Raw genomic sequence first — 17035 nt, forward strand, 5'->3', positions numbered from 1 at the left:
GCTTGTATAAATTTATAATACATTGTACCTTCCAAAACCAAAGTATTATTTGCTGATTCCAGTTTGTAGTTTTCATATTAAATTTGTGATTTTGAATTTTGTATATACAGACATTGTTGTATCTTTGAATGAGGCCATTCATGATAATGTCTCACAGCACATTAACCTACCTTTAGATACAAGTAATCCTTTGACCTTTGTCGTATGTGCAGTTCCTGACAATTCTTTGTATGAAAGGTAGTTGACCAGCTTAAAGAAGTGATAATCCAGGCTTGAACTTTCTTATTTTAGGGTTGTATAGTCTATAGAAACAAATATTATTGTTTGTAATTGTGCAGGATTTATATGAATGTAGGTGAATAAAGGTACAATCATTGTTGGAAGACAAAGGTTTATAATCTACCCAGGGGTAATGATACAATTAATAGTATCATTTATAACAATGAAAAAGCTCCCCAAAAATTAATTTAATTGCTATGAACTACCATGCAGTAAACTACAAAAGATCAAATACATGTACAAGATTGAAATAATTCAAGGATAGGGCATCACAAACTTTAGTATCTTTCAAACAGTTCTTGTAGGAATTAACACAAAAACCAGACAATTCGTAATTTCACTGTACTTTTGGCTGTGTTGTTACTGATGACTTTTAATCAGGGAGCTTTAATTGGTGTTTATTCTACAGGTTTCTCTGATTAGAATTATAAAGGATTTATCAGTTTCTCTTTTCTCTTGCTCTATTATTTTATTCATTTTAATTCATTTAACATTCAAAATATACCTGGAGTCATTTTAAAAAAACAAAATGTCTCAGGAATTTTAGTCTAATATCCATTTGCTTGCTATCCAAAATATTTTATCTGAATAGTATTTGTCAATAGGTGCTGTCATTTCTAGGTTTGCCCCACTTTATTATTTCTTATTACAGCAAATTGTACACTGAAATAAAGATTTGTAAATACATTTATTCTCTGATATTGGATTATTTTAGAAGTGAGTGCACATGCATTGTGGTCAATAAAAACCTCCAAAACATTGCTATAATTGCAATAAAAGATAGGGATATTATGTATCCTGTATATGGTCCAGAATTAGGCTCTAATCTCTATATACCAGGTACGCAGGTAACAGTAACTGAAGGTCGTCACCTCTGGGATTGACTTGCGGTTTTCTGTAACAAATACTCATTCATATTAAATCTTTATATTTTTCATCTAAAAGATAGATTAGCTATATATTTCATGAAGAAATTCAGGTTTTCTAAAGTTTTTCTTTCCTTTTTTTTCTGTTGATATAATATATTGTACCGCTCAGTTGGGGTTGTATTGTAGGGTGTCGTATCTTTTGAGATTTCGCTGAGAGCTGTTCGACATTATGACCTTACAACACAATGTTGTCTAACTATACTCTATGGTTCAATGGAGACATTTAAAAAATAGAAAGAAGATCAGGAGAAATAGATGAAAATTAAGTAGGTTTGGGTGATGACAGATTTTATCAGGGCTCACTTAACAAATATGAGATGCTATTCAAACGGGTATTGATAACTGAAGGTTGAACCGAAATAATTATACAGAAAAAAAAAAATGACAAAAAGTACTTCTAAAATTTAAATGAGTTTTGCTTCTAGCTGTAATCTGGTATAATAACTAATGTCAGGTGACTGAACTGTTCAACCAAGTTGAACTTGCAAACTTTAAATGTTTTTATTAAAAGTTTAAATTGTTAATTCTTGAAATTGTGGTTAATAAGGGATCAAAAGAAAAGTTCTTGAACCTTTCAGGCATATGAGAATTACATTTGTTTAGTAGGAATTATAGAGAAAGAGGAAATTGTCATTTCAATAATCCTTAGAAAAAATATTTTCGAAATTAAAAAAGTTTTAAAATGTTCTTATAGTAAACATGTGGCTTGAAAACTAAATTTAAATATTTTAATTTTGAAATTAAAGACTGTCCAGGTGTTTCACTTTGTAGTAAATTTAAAATTAAAATGTCGAAAAGCAACAAAGATTTATTTCTGAAAAAAACATGTATAGTATAACATTGTTATGATAAACTTGTTAAATTTGTTTAAGTGCTTATCCAATGTAAAACCACAACTGAAAAAGGTATAGAAAAAACAGAAATATTTGAAATAGGCTTTTTGTGTGGTCTAAAATTAAATGATTTAACGAAATGTAGTGTCTTTCTTATAATAATAAATTATTTTTTTTAAATATATGGGCTCTGAAAATAATCCATTTACTAATCTTTTAAGTTATTAGGAGCATATAACCACAGCCTGTTTTAATTGTGGGCTTTTACAAGTTCAAAGTTTATGGAAAGTTAAAGTTCCTTCAGTGTCAAGGATTAAAATTAGTTCAAACTTATTGGAGTCTCTGACCTTGGTTCTGTTCATTCAACAATAGGTAGCATGCATTAACTGGTAGATTTATAAGGCTAGTCTGGTCATATAGTTGTCATGATTCCTTTAAGTTTTGTATTGAGATCAATTTAACTAAATTGTATTATGTAATTATCAATGATGATAAAAAATATAAATATATTGATTATTGAAATTATTTTATTACTTGATTATAATTTTCAATAATCGATTATATATATACAAAAAGTTAAAAAAAATATTTATAAAAAGCATATTTTTTCAAGAAAATTCCTTTGACACATCATTACAAATATGTAATTTATGTTTTTTAATTAACCATTGAATATCAATTTTGTATATAAATGCAATTTTTCTGTAGAGTTACCTCTGCATTTATGCATTTTTACATTTAGGTAATTTTACTTCAATTCAATAAATATCATGCACAATTATTACATAATGAAAAGTGTGTTCTATAAATTTACATTATTTGCAAATAAACTAAAAAACTTTTAATGAAAAATCAAACCAGAGCATGCTGTCCGATTATTCTGACGTGTCATGATTGCCAATGAGACAAATCTCAACAAGAGACCAAATGACAGAAATCAATAGCAATAGGTCACTGCACAGCCTTCAACAATGAGCAAAGCCCATATCGCACCTATGTTTCATTAATGTTGATTAATATCATTTGGTTCTTTATTACATAACATAAATTGAGAAAATTTTAGGATGTTTATTATTATTGCAAACAAATATGACATAATGAAGGGATATTACAATACACAATAATTTAGTCTGATAGAGCTATTTTGATGCAGCCATTCCTGAAATTGCTTAAATTTATTTCCACTTTGTCTATTGTTTAGCAGTCATTTAAATAATTGCATGCAATAATTTCAGAAAAAAGGTTCATTCTATGTGTGAGAATTTGCACTGAATTCTATTTTAAATTTCCAATGAGGTTTCACTGCTTTTTTTTCCCTTGCATAACACTTTTGCACATATGCTTCTGAACAGCATTTAGGAATCTATGACCAACATTTTTGTCTTGTTTTTTTTCATGAATTTTTAAACATGCCAAGAAATCTACAAGTCAATTAACCAATTTCTTCTTTATGTATGAAGAAATGTTTATAAATTGAATAACAAAAATAGTTTTCTTTTCATTAAAAAACGGAAATTATCAGTAAAAAGTGTATATTTTTTTGGCTTTATGAGTTTAAAAAAAGTCTGACATTTTGTGTATTTTTTGTGGAAAAAAGGAAGAATCAGTAATGGAAAGATTGACGTAAACATTACTACTTTTTGTTAATACTTTCGTTAGTGAGGATCATTAAATCTCCATTCCATCATTTATGTTTACTCTGCCATGATGGCTCAATGAAGTAAATTGAAAGTAACAGGCCTTTGATTGGAAAACCATATATTACAGACATTATTCATTATAACTCATCACTATTGGATAAGAGGGGGAGAAAATTGTCTGATATTGTATCAGATCACTTTGTTTGTTTTTGTTTGCTTAAACTTGTTACACCTGTGAATTCAGGTGGTTCTTGTAGACATTGAGGCAGGAGAAATCATTATAATAAGCTTTTATAGAGAGGAAGGGGCCTGCATTCTTTTAACTGGAAAAAATTGATGCCTTGGATTTTTTTTTATAAAAATTCTTCACTTTACTAAATGGTTAATGTGTACCATTTATTTTGAGAGAAAAATTCTGAACAAAAAAGTTCCAAAAAACAAAATAATTTTTTGTGAATGTAATGTAATCTTGCTTTTAAAACTGTGAAATAGACAAAAAAAAATCCATTTTCTTTCAGTATAGCCATTTTAAAGGCATTGATCTAATTTGTTTTTATCTAAAGAATTATTATAAAATGATAAAAAAAAAAACACACATATTTGAAAAAAAGTCACATACTGTCTTTTAAGGATTGCAAAATCATTGTAAATAAATCTAACCACTGCATACTTTACCTATTAAGGAATTTTATAAGAATTTATAAATTCTATAAAATTCTAAAACACCCACTTTACGAAATTACAGATAGCATATGTTCTTAATGGGAATTTATGTGTCCTTATTTGAATATCAACATATTCATTGGCATGCTTTGGAGGCCAAAATTTAAATACGTGTAACGGTATCTTACTGATAAAACGCAAGGTAACAAACCTGAAATAAAGATTTAAAGTTTATATAAGATTTGCATATTGAATGACCTCTGTGACCTTGAAATACCCGGATTTCTTGACAGGTGCAGGACTGTACTTAACGGATACAGTTACCTTGTAAAACTATTTGAAAACAGTTTGACATGTACAAGAGACTTTTTGGTGACAATATTATGTATTCTATTACCCTTGAAAGTAAACATAATTTAAATGTTAAGATTTCACATCCTGATGGTGATCTAATCTTAATGGCTTAAAAAATATTGTATTACCCCCAGAGATTTTAATAAAAATCTAATGTTATTTGTAATGAAAATTGTTTGAAGAGGTTTTTTAGAAATTGCATAAGGGGTTTTGAAATTAGAAATTGTAATTGCTGGTTATATTGTATTACAGTTTACTTGAAAATGGCATGAGAAAAAAGTGTCTTTTTTATAATGTAAGAAATGTGAATGATATCCAGGGGATTTGAGTTAAATAGCTTTTTAGATAGTTTTCAATATGATACAAAACCCCATCTGATTTAAGCTTCACATGATACACTTAGTTCATCATGGGCTGTTAAATGACAACTAACTGTACTTTCTGAAAAATGTATTCTAAAATCACAGGACAATTTGATACTAATCAGCAAAGGAAGGCTATAGTGGTAAAACAGAAGACCTCAAAACAGGGCATTTAAATGATTTAAACATGTATTTTAGCACCTACATACTCATTCAAACAATATAGTATATAAGAGGAGTTTTAGGTCCTATCGCACTAAAATCACTCCTTAGAGATTTTTTAAAGTTGGCAGGTATTTTGCTACTACAGTGTCACATCAAAGTTCCTTCATATTTCATTGAAGTAGCAATCGCTGTACTTTGTGAAATTTAGGTCATATCATAGCTCATTGCAGACCAATGGGTCTCCATGTGAAATTTAGGTCATATCATAGCTCAGACCAATGGTCTCCATATAATCGGATTTTATCTTTTAACTCTTCTTCTGCATCTTATGATTACTATTTAAATATTTGTCAATTGAAGTGTTCTGTTTACTTTAGCAGTAATGACTCTATTTTACTGTGTTTGTCTTATTTATAAATAGGACGAAGTAGGCTAATAACCCTAATTGTCCCTATTTAGAATTTAAAAAGTACAGTTATACACACTTTAGAAAGCTTATTATGTGTGGGTCTATTTATTTATAGGGATTGATATTGTACACTTGATATATACACAATGACATGTCCTGAATGTCCTAGCAAGCACCAAAAGAGGGACACGGCTCCTTTCTGACCTTATAGTCCTGTATTATGTAATTTTCTATTTTGAAGGAAAATGAGTATGTTTCATTGTAAAACAAACTGCTTATGTCAAGTTATCCTTTTTTTAGACAAGAAATGGTGCTAATGTGACCCTCATCTGTAAACTGTGCCCCTCTATCTCTAAATCTTGTCTTGAACACTGCCACAGTCATGTGTTCTGTGACAACAGCTGTTCTGAAAGTTCTGTATTACAGTTTTTCTTCAATATCTGAAGTATTTGCAATTTAACTTGCAGTAATATTGTAGTCAAAACATTGTATCTCGTGACTCTTTAATTACAGTACAGTAGGTTTTTGTTTAGTAAATGAGAAAGAAAAAAAGTTAAAACAAAAAAAATTCAAGTCATAACTTTTGTTCAATTAGTAAGTGAAGGGTTAAGATGTTTGACATTCTAGCTCTTTGTTCTCTGTTTACTGGAAGTATATTGCAGATATATGCACTGTCTAGATGTCTTAATTTTTTCTGGAATGTAGTAATTGAAATCATAATTATTTTTCATGTTGAAATATTATTAAACAGGCCAAAAATGACATAATTTGAAAGGAAAGTAATACCAGTCATCTGGTGGAAACATCTTGCTTCAGTGTTATTGCTACTAATGAACACATGCATACTATAGTTTGTTTATATGTTTACAAAAGCATAGAGCCCTATTACCTACAAACTATCATTTAAACATTGATTTTTAAATATTTTTTCCAGATGTACATTCCTCCATGGGAAAATTTAAAAGAAGAATTTATAGATTGAAGATTTTGTATATTGTTTCTTGCATTCCTTAAGTGACTGAAGAATGATCAGAGTATAAAAACTTCTATATAATTAAACCAATGGCAAGGTGAAGTTTGGGAGTTAAAAAGAAGTTATGTGGATGCGTCAGTTTTGCTTTCTTCAACATTAAAACAATAATAATGGCATTGAATGGCTTGAATATGAAGAAAATGGTTTTAATTTCCATTAGCTGAATTTAGAATTGGAATGAGTATGGGAAGATAGCACTAAATTAAAGGCATTCATTAAGTTAAGGGAGATAACTCTAAATTGTATCCTTTTGATAAGTTGCAGTGGCGGATCCAGAAAAAAATTTGGGGGTGGTCCCAAATGAATATTGAATGGTATGAAAAAGGTTAAAAAATACCTTCGACATTATGGAAGATCATGAATTTGGACAACACCATGCAATGCACATATTCCTAGGTAAAGGAATTTAAAGACATGTAAAACTGATTTTTATTTAAGACTCTATACAATATCTTGCAATCTAAAATAGCACAACATACAACTGTCATCTGAATTAGGCAAGCTGTAAAAAAAGTTTAGCTAAAATGTTCCGAATCGGTAAAAATAGTTCTACGTAAAATTGTTCAAAATTTACTAATTAAACTAAGAGTCGTTTATCAGGTCATTCAACATCATGCATCACGGGTGTTTCCTTGCAAAGTTATCTATAATTTGTTTTATGTTAAGTTCCAAACTGTAGTGCACATGCATCAACGCAAGTCCGTTTAACGCGATTGCCCCACAGTTGTTCTCAGGTAGGTTTTTAAAAGTGATAACTCACTCTTGGATCGCTTACATTCGCAACTCGTCACCCCCATGGTAGCTATGATTTTTAAGATAACAGAAATATTTGGAAAGTCAACTTCTTCATATTGAAACCCCTAAGGTGACTGGGGTATAAAAATATGGTCACTTGGTCTTCTCCTGACCGACAGTAAAACGCTTGCCGAAGTGGGGCGTCCGTTTGGCTGTGCGGAATGTATCAAGTTCGCAGTCACGTCCAGTCAGAAGGGGGACGTTAAATCTGATGCCTCGTGTAAAGAGAGTGCCACGCTCTTTGCACGTTAAGAACCCTTGCAACAACTCTTTGAGGGGTCCGTAGGTGGCCTGTTGCAAGGCAAAATTTCTGTCCCTATCCAATATACCCTCATTTTCCAGTGGCAGTCCAAATTCCCCCGACCATCATCCCAGATGGCCTCTATCGTATCCACCTACCTATTGTATTTTTTTGTGAACTTGTTCTCGTCCTGAATATGCATGAAATATTTGCCACTGGACGTTAAGCAACCAACAATCAACTAATCTTCATATTGGCGAGCTGTTTTGACAATTTAATTACATGTATACAGGTGAAACGCATTGATCCGTATTCTATCATTGTGACACCTCCAGGTATCCAGGTAATTCATAACCAATTAGTGTGATGAAAGGATTAATCTTAAGTGTTAATTTATTAATTAGCTAGTTATTGAAAAAATAGACACTTTAAAAAAAAATGAGGTTCGTCATGGGGGTGGTCCGGTGCGCTGTGGGACCACCCCCTGGATCCGCCACTGAGTTGGGGGACATAACTCTAAATTGAAGCCTGTTGGTAAGTTAAGGGTAATAACTCTAAATTAAATCCTTTTAATAAGTTAAGGGAGGTAACTTTAAATTGAATCCTTTTGATAAGTTAAGGGACATAACTCTAAATTGAAGCCTGTTGATAAGTTAAGGGATATAACTCTAAATTAAAGCCTTTTAATAAGTTAAGGGAGATAACTCTAAATTGAATCCTTTTGATAAGTTAAGGGACATAACTCTAAATTGAAGCCTGTTGGTAATTTAAGGGAGATAATTTTAAATTAAAGCCTTTTAATAAGTTAAGGGACATAACTCTAAATTGAAGCCTGTTGGTAATTTAAGGGAGATAATTTTAAATTAAAGCCTTTTAATAAGTTAAGGGATATAACTCTAAATTCAAGCCTGTTGGTAATTTAAGGGAGATAATTTTAAATTAAAGCCTTTTAATAAGTTAAGGGAGATAACTCTAAATTGTATCCTTTTGATAAGTTAGGGGACATAACTCTAAATTGAAGCCTGTTGGTAAGTTAAGGGTAATAACTCTAAATTAAAGCCTTTTAATAAGTTAAGGGAGATAACTCTAAATTGAATCCTTTTGATAAGTTAAGGGACATAACTCTAAATTGAAGCCTGTTGGTAATTTAAGGGAGATAATTTTAAATTAAAGCCTTTTAATAAGTAAAGGGAGATAACTCTAAATTGAATCCTTTTGATAAGTTAAGGTTACCTATTCCTTAACAAAAGTGTTGATAATATTTTTTTCTAAGGTTTTAGACATCATTACCTAAAAAAAAGTCTTCTAAGCTCATGATGATAGAGAGTGTCTTGAGTGTTTGAGGTTGAACTCTCAGGCTGAATAAAACAAAAATTTGAAAATCAGAATGTGTGGTTTCTTTTCTCAGCACTTTTCATTTAGAATAATATGTCCAGGTAGGCAAAGTTCTTATTCATATCACTCATTCTTGTCCTGAATTGGAATGGGATTTTGCCGCTAGACGTAACAGTCATCCATGCATTTATCATCATCATCTTTAAAAGCCAATCATAAATAGACATTATAGATATCAGTCAATATCCTCAAAATTCATCTATTTATTTATTGTATATGAATTAAAAAATTTGTTTGATGATTATTAATATCTGTTGTCTATATTTTGTTATTTTTGTAATTTCTTACAAACAGTAGATGTTGTAAGGAAATAGGAATATAGAGTTTTTCCAATTCATTTATTATTTTCTAGATATTTACAGATGAAAAGCTACTTAATACTTTTGATTGACTCAGGCACAAAGGTTATAGATTTTGAGTATTTATGTTGTATAATATTAAATGATATAATGAGAATGATGTTGAAATGCTGTTTTAATAATTAATATAAAAAACAGATACTACAAACACACTCGTCTGGCAAAACTTCAAAAGATTGTACGTCAGTACAACTCCTTTGTGAAATTTTCTTTTCTTTCACAATATATTTAGTATAAAGCCATCCACAAAAACTAAGAAATTGGTAACCCACGAGCAGAAGTACTTTTACAGTATGACAGGTTTCTTTAGTGGAGCATGATTCCTTTCTCTTCTGAGTCCTTTCCAGGATTTGTCTGCTATTTAAGTTATTCAGTGTATAGTGTTATATTTAGTCTGTTCTGACATCTTTAATTATTTTGGCTATGGTATTGTCTGTTCTACTACAACTGCCACAGTTGAAAAAAAGTTGGCAAAAGAAGCTAGTACAACTAGCAATCCTGATGCATTTCCCCCTTGTCAAAGCTGTTTTCAAACTCACTACCTCAGTGTTGACATGCTTGTAATCTACTATGGTATAAATACTTAGACCATTGAACCATTTCAGCCCAAAGTTTAGGGAGTTATAGGATGGATTGCTGTTAAAATTTGACCAGTGACAAATATCACATGCATCAGAAATAAGAATAATATAAGAAGTTACACATCTCTTAATTTAAAAAGAATGTTATGTTATATATCAGGGGCTTATCCCTATACCCCTTTAAGATAAATACATTTGTTGAAGACATCTCTGGTTTTCCACAATGATTAAAACTACAATTTTTTTGTTTTAGAAAATGTGTTTATTGTCTTAAGATAATTGTACCCTGTAAATGAAAAGATAACCGGATGTTTTTAATTACAAGTGTCTACCACATCAAACAACTTTAATTAATTTAAACATAGCTACCTTATTAGTTAGAGGAAATTCATTATTAGCAAATTAGGCAACCATAACAAAAAGGTGATATCTCCGGATAATAACACAAAGGTGACCTTGTTGTTCGTCAATTTTCACTTTTAGTGGTACTATGACAATAGATGTCACTTTGCTGTGAGTTTCGGTTATTTGACCATGTAGACACCATGTCCATTTCTCTAAGTTGACATGTAATTGAAATTTTTTTTATTACCTTTTCTTTCCCTTCTTATCACAATGGCCACTATATCCAATGTACCATAACTTTTAAAAAATATTTATTATTGTGGAATACATTTAAATTATAAATGGGAGATCAGCATGGGAACTTTCAAAAAAAGAAAAATAATCATGTATCATTAAGGTCCATTACCGACCTATTCTGTGTGATGAAATTGGATAAAAATGGATCCACACACTATTAATCTTAACACAATAACTTAATTTTCATAACCTCTTCTGATATTTCAAAGTAAATCATTTTTAAAATATATAATGTGGGCACTATGGCTCCATTTTATAATAGGGAATTAAGATGTCAGTTTTTGAATTGATGAAGACGTTATTTGACCTTTTAATCATTTAAAGATATTATTGTCAAAACTGGTATAAAAAAGCTTTTTAGAAATTTGTATGATTTAATGAATGACTTCACCTTAACTTATGAATTCGATCCAAAATAAGTTTTTAACCTTGATTTTTTTACAAAAATTGCGTCTTCAGAAGTTAATATTTTTGGTAGTTTGACCTTTACACATCACTTAAGTTTTGATGTTAAGAGTTTATATTAAAAAGTACGAAGTAACAATTTTCATGTGTTGTGTTCCCATTTTTTTGCCATTGATTCTTCAAGTATCATAAACCTTAATTGGCTTTAATGCCTTTAGTTGCAAAGTCTAAAGATATTAAAAATTAGACTTAAAAAAATTTAGGGCTGCCTCAGATTTTGTTCGGATCCTCTGGTTATGACACAACTATTTTATACAATGCATTGACAACATTTAAATTTGTGAACTTTTTTGTATTTTTCCTACGTCGCAGAAAAAAAATAGAGAAAGTTCATGAGTAAAATGAAAATATTATACATAGACTCTATATGGAAATGTTCTGGACTTCAAAGGTGCTAAACTGAAAGTGTCTGGACTTTGAAAATGCTTTAACAAAAAAGTCCATAAATGTGTATGGGAAAGCATGAACAATTGTTAGTAGATACAGAGATTGGAAACACAACTTTATATTTTTCCTACCATCTAAGGTTTAATTTTTTGTATCAGTTTTTGTGTAAAAGGGTGAATAAAGGATTAAAAATGTTGTTACAGAGCTGTAGCAAGAAAATGCTTTAAAAGAACTTAGAATTAATAAGGCATTGTGGAATATTCCTAAGTAGTTAAAATAAATGCTTCCAACAAGTCTGTAACAGTTTAAACAAATGTTAGTTCTTTGCACTTAGGATTTAGTATATTAAAGATGTAAAGTTAAAATAAATTTAGATTTTTTAGACATTATAGAAGCAGACAATCCTTCAAGCTTTTTAATGAGCGAAGGCATGATTTGTTGTGGTGAAAATGATTCAATTTTAACAGATGCAATACACAACTTCATCGTTAATCAGTGAAATTAACAATCATCTCAAACCCACACGCTGGTAATTATGAAGGTGCTAAGAAAAGTCCAGTAGCCTTTTCTCTATGTTCCGTGAAATATAGAAAACAGCAGTTTAGGTCATGCGTCATGCAAGTGAAAATAATTTAATCATGGCATATGCAAAATTTAAAATGCACTCTTAGACAGCATATCGTTTCATAAAAGTAGACAGGTGCCTTCAGTTTCTTTTAGCATTAATATTTTTTTTGTGCATCTTAAATAAATGATGCATTTGGCAGGACAAGCATGAAAGCAAATGTGTAAAATTACTTTCCAATTTTGCAGACTTTTAAATGGTTAAGTCTTCAGTAAACAATATAAGGTTTCTATCATTTAATAATAACAAATTTTGATTAGAAGGTAGCAAGGTGGAAAATTGAAACAGACTAAACTTAATTAAAATGTGACTTTGATTTAAATGAGGTTTATGTAACTTGATAAATTCTATGGTGCCATGCTATAAGATGCTTCATAAAAACAAATCCTCTTGTTTGTTTTTTTGTGAGTTTTACAATGATTTCTTTGTATTACAAAGGATTTATATAGAAAGATTATATAAATCCTTGGTATTACCGAAATAATTCGTAAAAAAACCCCAGAGAATTAATAAACATGAAACAGGGCTGTTATAAGTTATCCTTCATTTGGGTACCGATAAGCCACAATTCCTCTTGTAGTAGTTTTGTTTTTTAAAAGAGTTCAAAAAGACATTGAGGTGTATTCTATCCCTTTGTATTTTCATGGTTTTGGTGACCAAATTAAGCTTGTTAGACCATATTATTTATATTTTGTAATATAATTAAATTAAATTAATTTGTCAAATCTGTGAACTGATGAATAACTTTTTTTGTTCTTTCAGACATGAAATCCATAAAATCTACCCTAACAAGTTTGTCAACAGAGAGGACGATCCTAATAGGTTCAGAATATTCAACACCTTGTATGAACTACCAGGTAATATACAGTTTCTGGTCCGAGACCACAATTAATTCGTAGTGCATTTCTTTTAGAACATAAATGAAAATTAAAAAAATCCCACCTGCGCTTTCTCAATGAAATTTTTACAGTGTGTTGTACTACTTTTGGGACAAATTATGTCAAAATTATAGAAAATTCATCGGCTCTAACTCAAAGTATGAACAATTTATGTTTAGGGCGTCTTGAAATCTTTTGATAGCTTCCGAAGTGCTAATTTTTAATCTTTTTCAGCTGGACCAAATCACTACTTTCCTTTAAAATTCTGAACCCAACTTTTTTTTACAGTGTAATTTCACCCCCCTTCTTACAATTTGAGGCATAAAACATGGAGAAATAAATTTGGAAGGGGTATAAAAAATAATGGCAAGTAAACTACTGTCAACACTAGGGACTATATTTGTGGACAACGAAAATCAAGGGATGACAATTGTGGTCTCGGACCTTCTGTTATTATACATGGAATGAACAATCTAAAAAAGTTAAGCTTCAATATTCTACCCAGCATTTTTAAATAGCACCATGTGACTTGAAATAGCACTGATTCCCTAAATATAGCACCACATTTATTACACTTCAATATAAGATATATTCATATAGCACCATGGTTATAAATATGGTACCATGGACCAATAGACATGTTGTGCTACAAGACACCTGAGAAAACAAACTTGAGATGTCCTAGAAAAATATTTAACTTGATTTAGGTTTATAAAGTGCTGTTCTGTCATGTTGCTTTTTAGCTCACCTGGCCTAAAAGTAAAATGCAGTTTTTGGCTTATAACTCAAAAACCAAAGCATTTAGAGCAAATCTGACAGGGGTAAAATTGTTAAACAGGTGAAGATCTATCTGCCCTGAAATTTTCAGATGAATCGGATAACCCATTGTTGGGTTGCTGCCCCTGATTAGTAATTTTAAGGAAATTTTGCTGTTTTTGGTTATTATCTTGAATATTATTATAGATAGAGATAAACAGTAAACAGCAATAATGTTCAGCAAAGTAAGATTTACAAATAAGTCAACATGACTGAAATGATCAGTTGACCCGTTTAGGAGTTATTGCCCTTTATAGTCAATTTTTAACCATTTTTAGTAAATCTTAGTAATCTTTTACAAAAATCTTCTCCTCTGGAACTACAGAGCCAAATTAATCCAAACTTGGCCACAATCATCTTTTGGGTTAGTAGTTTGAAAAATGTGTCCGGTGACCCGGCCATCCAACCAAGATGGCCGCCATGGCTAAAAATAGAACATGGGGTAAAATGCAGTTTTTGGCTTATAACTCAAAACCCAAAGCATTTAGAGCAAATCTGACATGGGGTAAAATTGTTTATCAGGTCAACATTTGTCTGCTCTGAAATTTTTAGATGAATCGGACAACCCGTTGTTGGGTTGCTGACCCTGAATTGTTAGTTTTAAGGAAATTTTGCTGTTTTTGGTCATTATCTTGAATATTATTATTGATAGAGATAAACTGTAAACAACAATAATGTTCAACAAAGTAAGATTTACAAATAAGTCAGCATGACCGAAATGGTCAATTGACCCCCTTAGGAGTTATTGTTCTTTATAGTCAATTTTTAACAATTTTCATAAAATTTGTAAATTTTTACTAACATTTTCCACTGAAACTAATGGGCCAAGTTCATTATAGATAGAGATAATTTTAAGCAGCAAGAATGTTCAGTAAAGTAAGATGTACAAACACATCACAATCACCAAAACACAATTTTGTCATGAATCCATCTGCTTCCTTTAATATTCACATAGACCAAGGTGAGCAACACAGGCTCTTTAGAGCTTCTAGTTCTACTGAACTTTTTTTCAAATAGATCTTGTGTTCATAAATGGTCATTTTAAAATATGAGGCTGTCTAGTTTCAACATCATTTTCAATTTTACTGCCAATCAAAAAGCATATGTATAATCATTATTGAAATATCAGACATAGTTAGTTGTAAGATCCCCATAAAATCAATTGAAAATCTTTCAAAATAAGAATAATTAATTTATAGATTTATTTTTGTTTTACTTTATTGGGGGGGTATGAAAACTACTCTTTTGTTATATGTTATTATACCCCCGCTTTAAAAAAAGGGGGGGTATACTGTTTTACCTCTGTCTGTCAGTCCGTCAGTCCGTATACCCCCGCTTTAAAAAAGGGGGGGTATACTGTCAGTCCGTCCGTCAGTCAGTCCGTCCCATGAAACTTTCGTCACATTTTTCTCAGGAACTACACATCCACCCTTTCTGTAATTTGGTATCAACATTTATATATGTTAGCCATACCGTGTGATGCGTTTTCAGATTCATCACTTGACAACTTCCTGTTTACCGAACACTTGTATGATTTTACACATGATAGCCAAGTTGAAAATTTTCGTCACATTTTTCTCAGCAACTACAATACAAGGATTTCTGAAATTTGGTTTCAGGATTTATATAAGTCAGCTATACCGTGTGATGCGTTTTCAGATTCATCACTCGACAACTGCCTGTTTACCGAACACTTGTATGATTTTACACATGATAGCCAAGTTGAAAATTTTCGTCACATTTTTCTCAGGAACTACAATACAAGGATTTCTGAAATTTGGTTTCAGGATTTATATAAGTCAGCTATACCGTGTGATGCCTTTTCAGATTCATCACTTGACAACTTCCTGTTTACCGAACACTTGCATATTTTTACACTATTAATATTATCCACTTGCGGCGGGGGTATCATCAGTGAGCAGTAGCTCGCAGTTTCACTTGTTTAGGTAATGTCTTTTTATCTACTGTGGATTCATTAATATTCGTTGGATACCAATTTTTGTGGGTTTCGTGGGTACAGGTGAACCACAAATTCAAATGTTCCAACGAATTACATATTTTGAATAGGCTTTGTATACAGAGATTGGCTAAACCACGAAATCAAATATCCACTAATATATAATTTTTCAGCAATCCACGAAAACTGATACCCACGAAAATAAATGAAACCACAGTACCTGAAAGCTCTGATATCTGTTCAATTTTAACTAAATGTGTAAGGCTTAGCACATTGCACTCTGAATACAAAATAAAAACGATTATTATGTATACGAAGACATTTTTTCAGTATAAGTAGACCAAATAAAATAGTTTTTTATGAGGCTATATAAAAAGTTATGGGACACCATTGAAGTTGAGATGTATCATTTTATCGTTGTTTTTCTAATGTACTTTTCTCACTTTGATGCATATGCACATTTGTTATTAAGTTGATATAGTGTTATAATTTATCTAAATTACACCTCCCAGATTATAGAAATGTGTATTACCAATTTATCATGTGGACACCTTTAGTCCATTGATCTAAGCTATAAGTTGTATTGTGTTAAAACTTTTAATTTGTTCCTGTTGAAAGCTAAAATGTCTATAAAACATTTTTAGTTCACACAGAAACAAAATCTTTTAGTTTCCCATGCCAATCTTCAAGAATCAATTTATTTATCCCCCTTTTTTTGCCAGATTGTATCAATGTAACCCGGGTTCCAAGCAGTTAAGAGGGCTTAAATCCAGAATTACATCATCAAGTTGGTGTTAACCACCCTCATTAGTTCCATGGTAACATGTTCTCTTCAAGTACAAGAGGTTTTGTGTTGAATATATTAGACACTACTCTAGAATTATCAAATGGATGTTTATAATGGTTATAATTGAAAACAAGTGAAAATAACACTATATAGGGATGGACAATTTGTTGAGATACCATTTGTGTAGATTTCTGTGTATGTGGTTATTGCAAGTCAAGAATAAAACAGTGTTCTTTGCTTTCTGCAAGGCAACATTTATATACAGGTAATGTGTGCTGTATATGATATTGAACATTTGGTGCTGTTTTCAAGGCTACTTTGAAATGCTATGGTGAGCCTCGGTGGCCGAGGGGTCCTAGTAGTTGAACTACTGTGTCTCTAGCCTGTCAGCACTTTTACCAGCCAATAAAACTACATAAAAAGGCATTCAATTCTGAAGT

General features: G+C 31.0%; 1 protein-coding gene across 1 annotated transcript in view; it reads left to right on the plus strand.

Annotated features, from left to right (window-relative positions):
* Positions 1-17035, plus strand: part of LOC139520518 (cytosolic purine 5'-nucleotidase-like) — a 94256-nt gene that overhangs the window by 40773 nt on the left and 36448 nt on the right. The window contains exon 6 of the mRNA XM_071313204.1: positions 12920-13014. Coding sequence (XP_071169305.1) covers positions 12920-13014 — 95 coding nt within the window. The remainder of the gene's footprint in view (positions 1-12919; positions 13015-17035) is intronic.

This window comes from Mytilus edulis, chromosome 4 (genome assembly GCF_963676685.1).
Source record: "Mytilus edulis chromosome 4, xbMytEdul2.2, whole genome shotgun sequence".
NCBI lineage: Eukaryota > Metazoa > Mollusca > Bivalvia > Mytilida > Mytilidae > Mytilus > Mytilus edulis.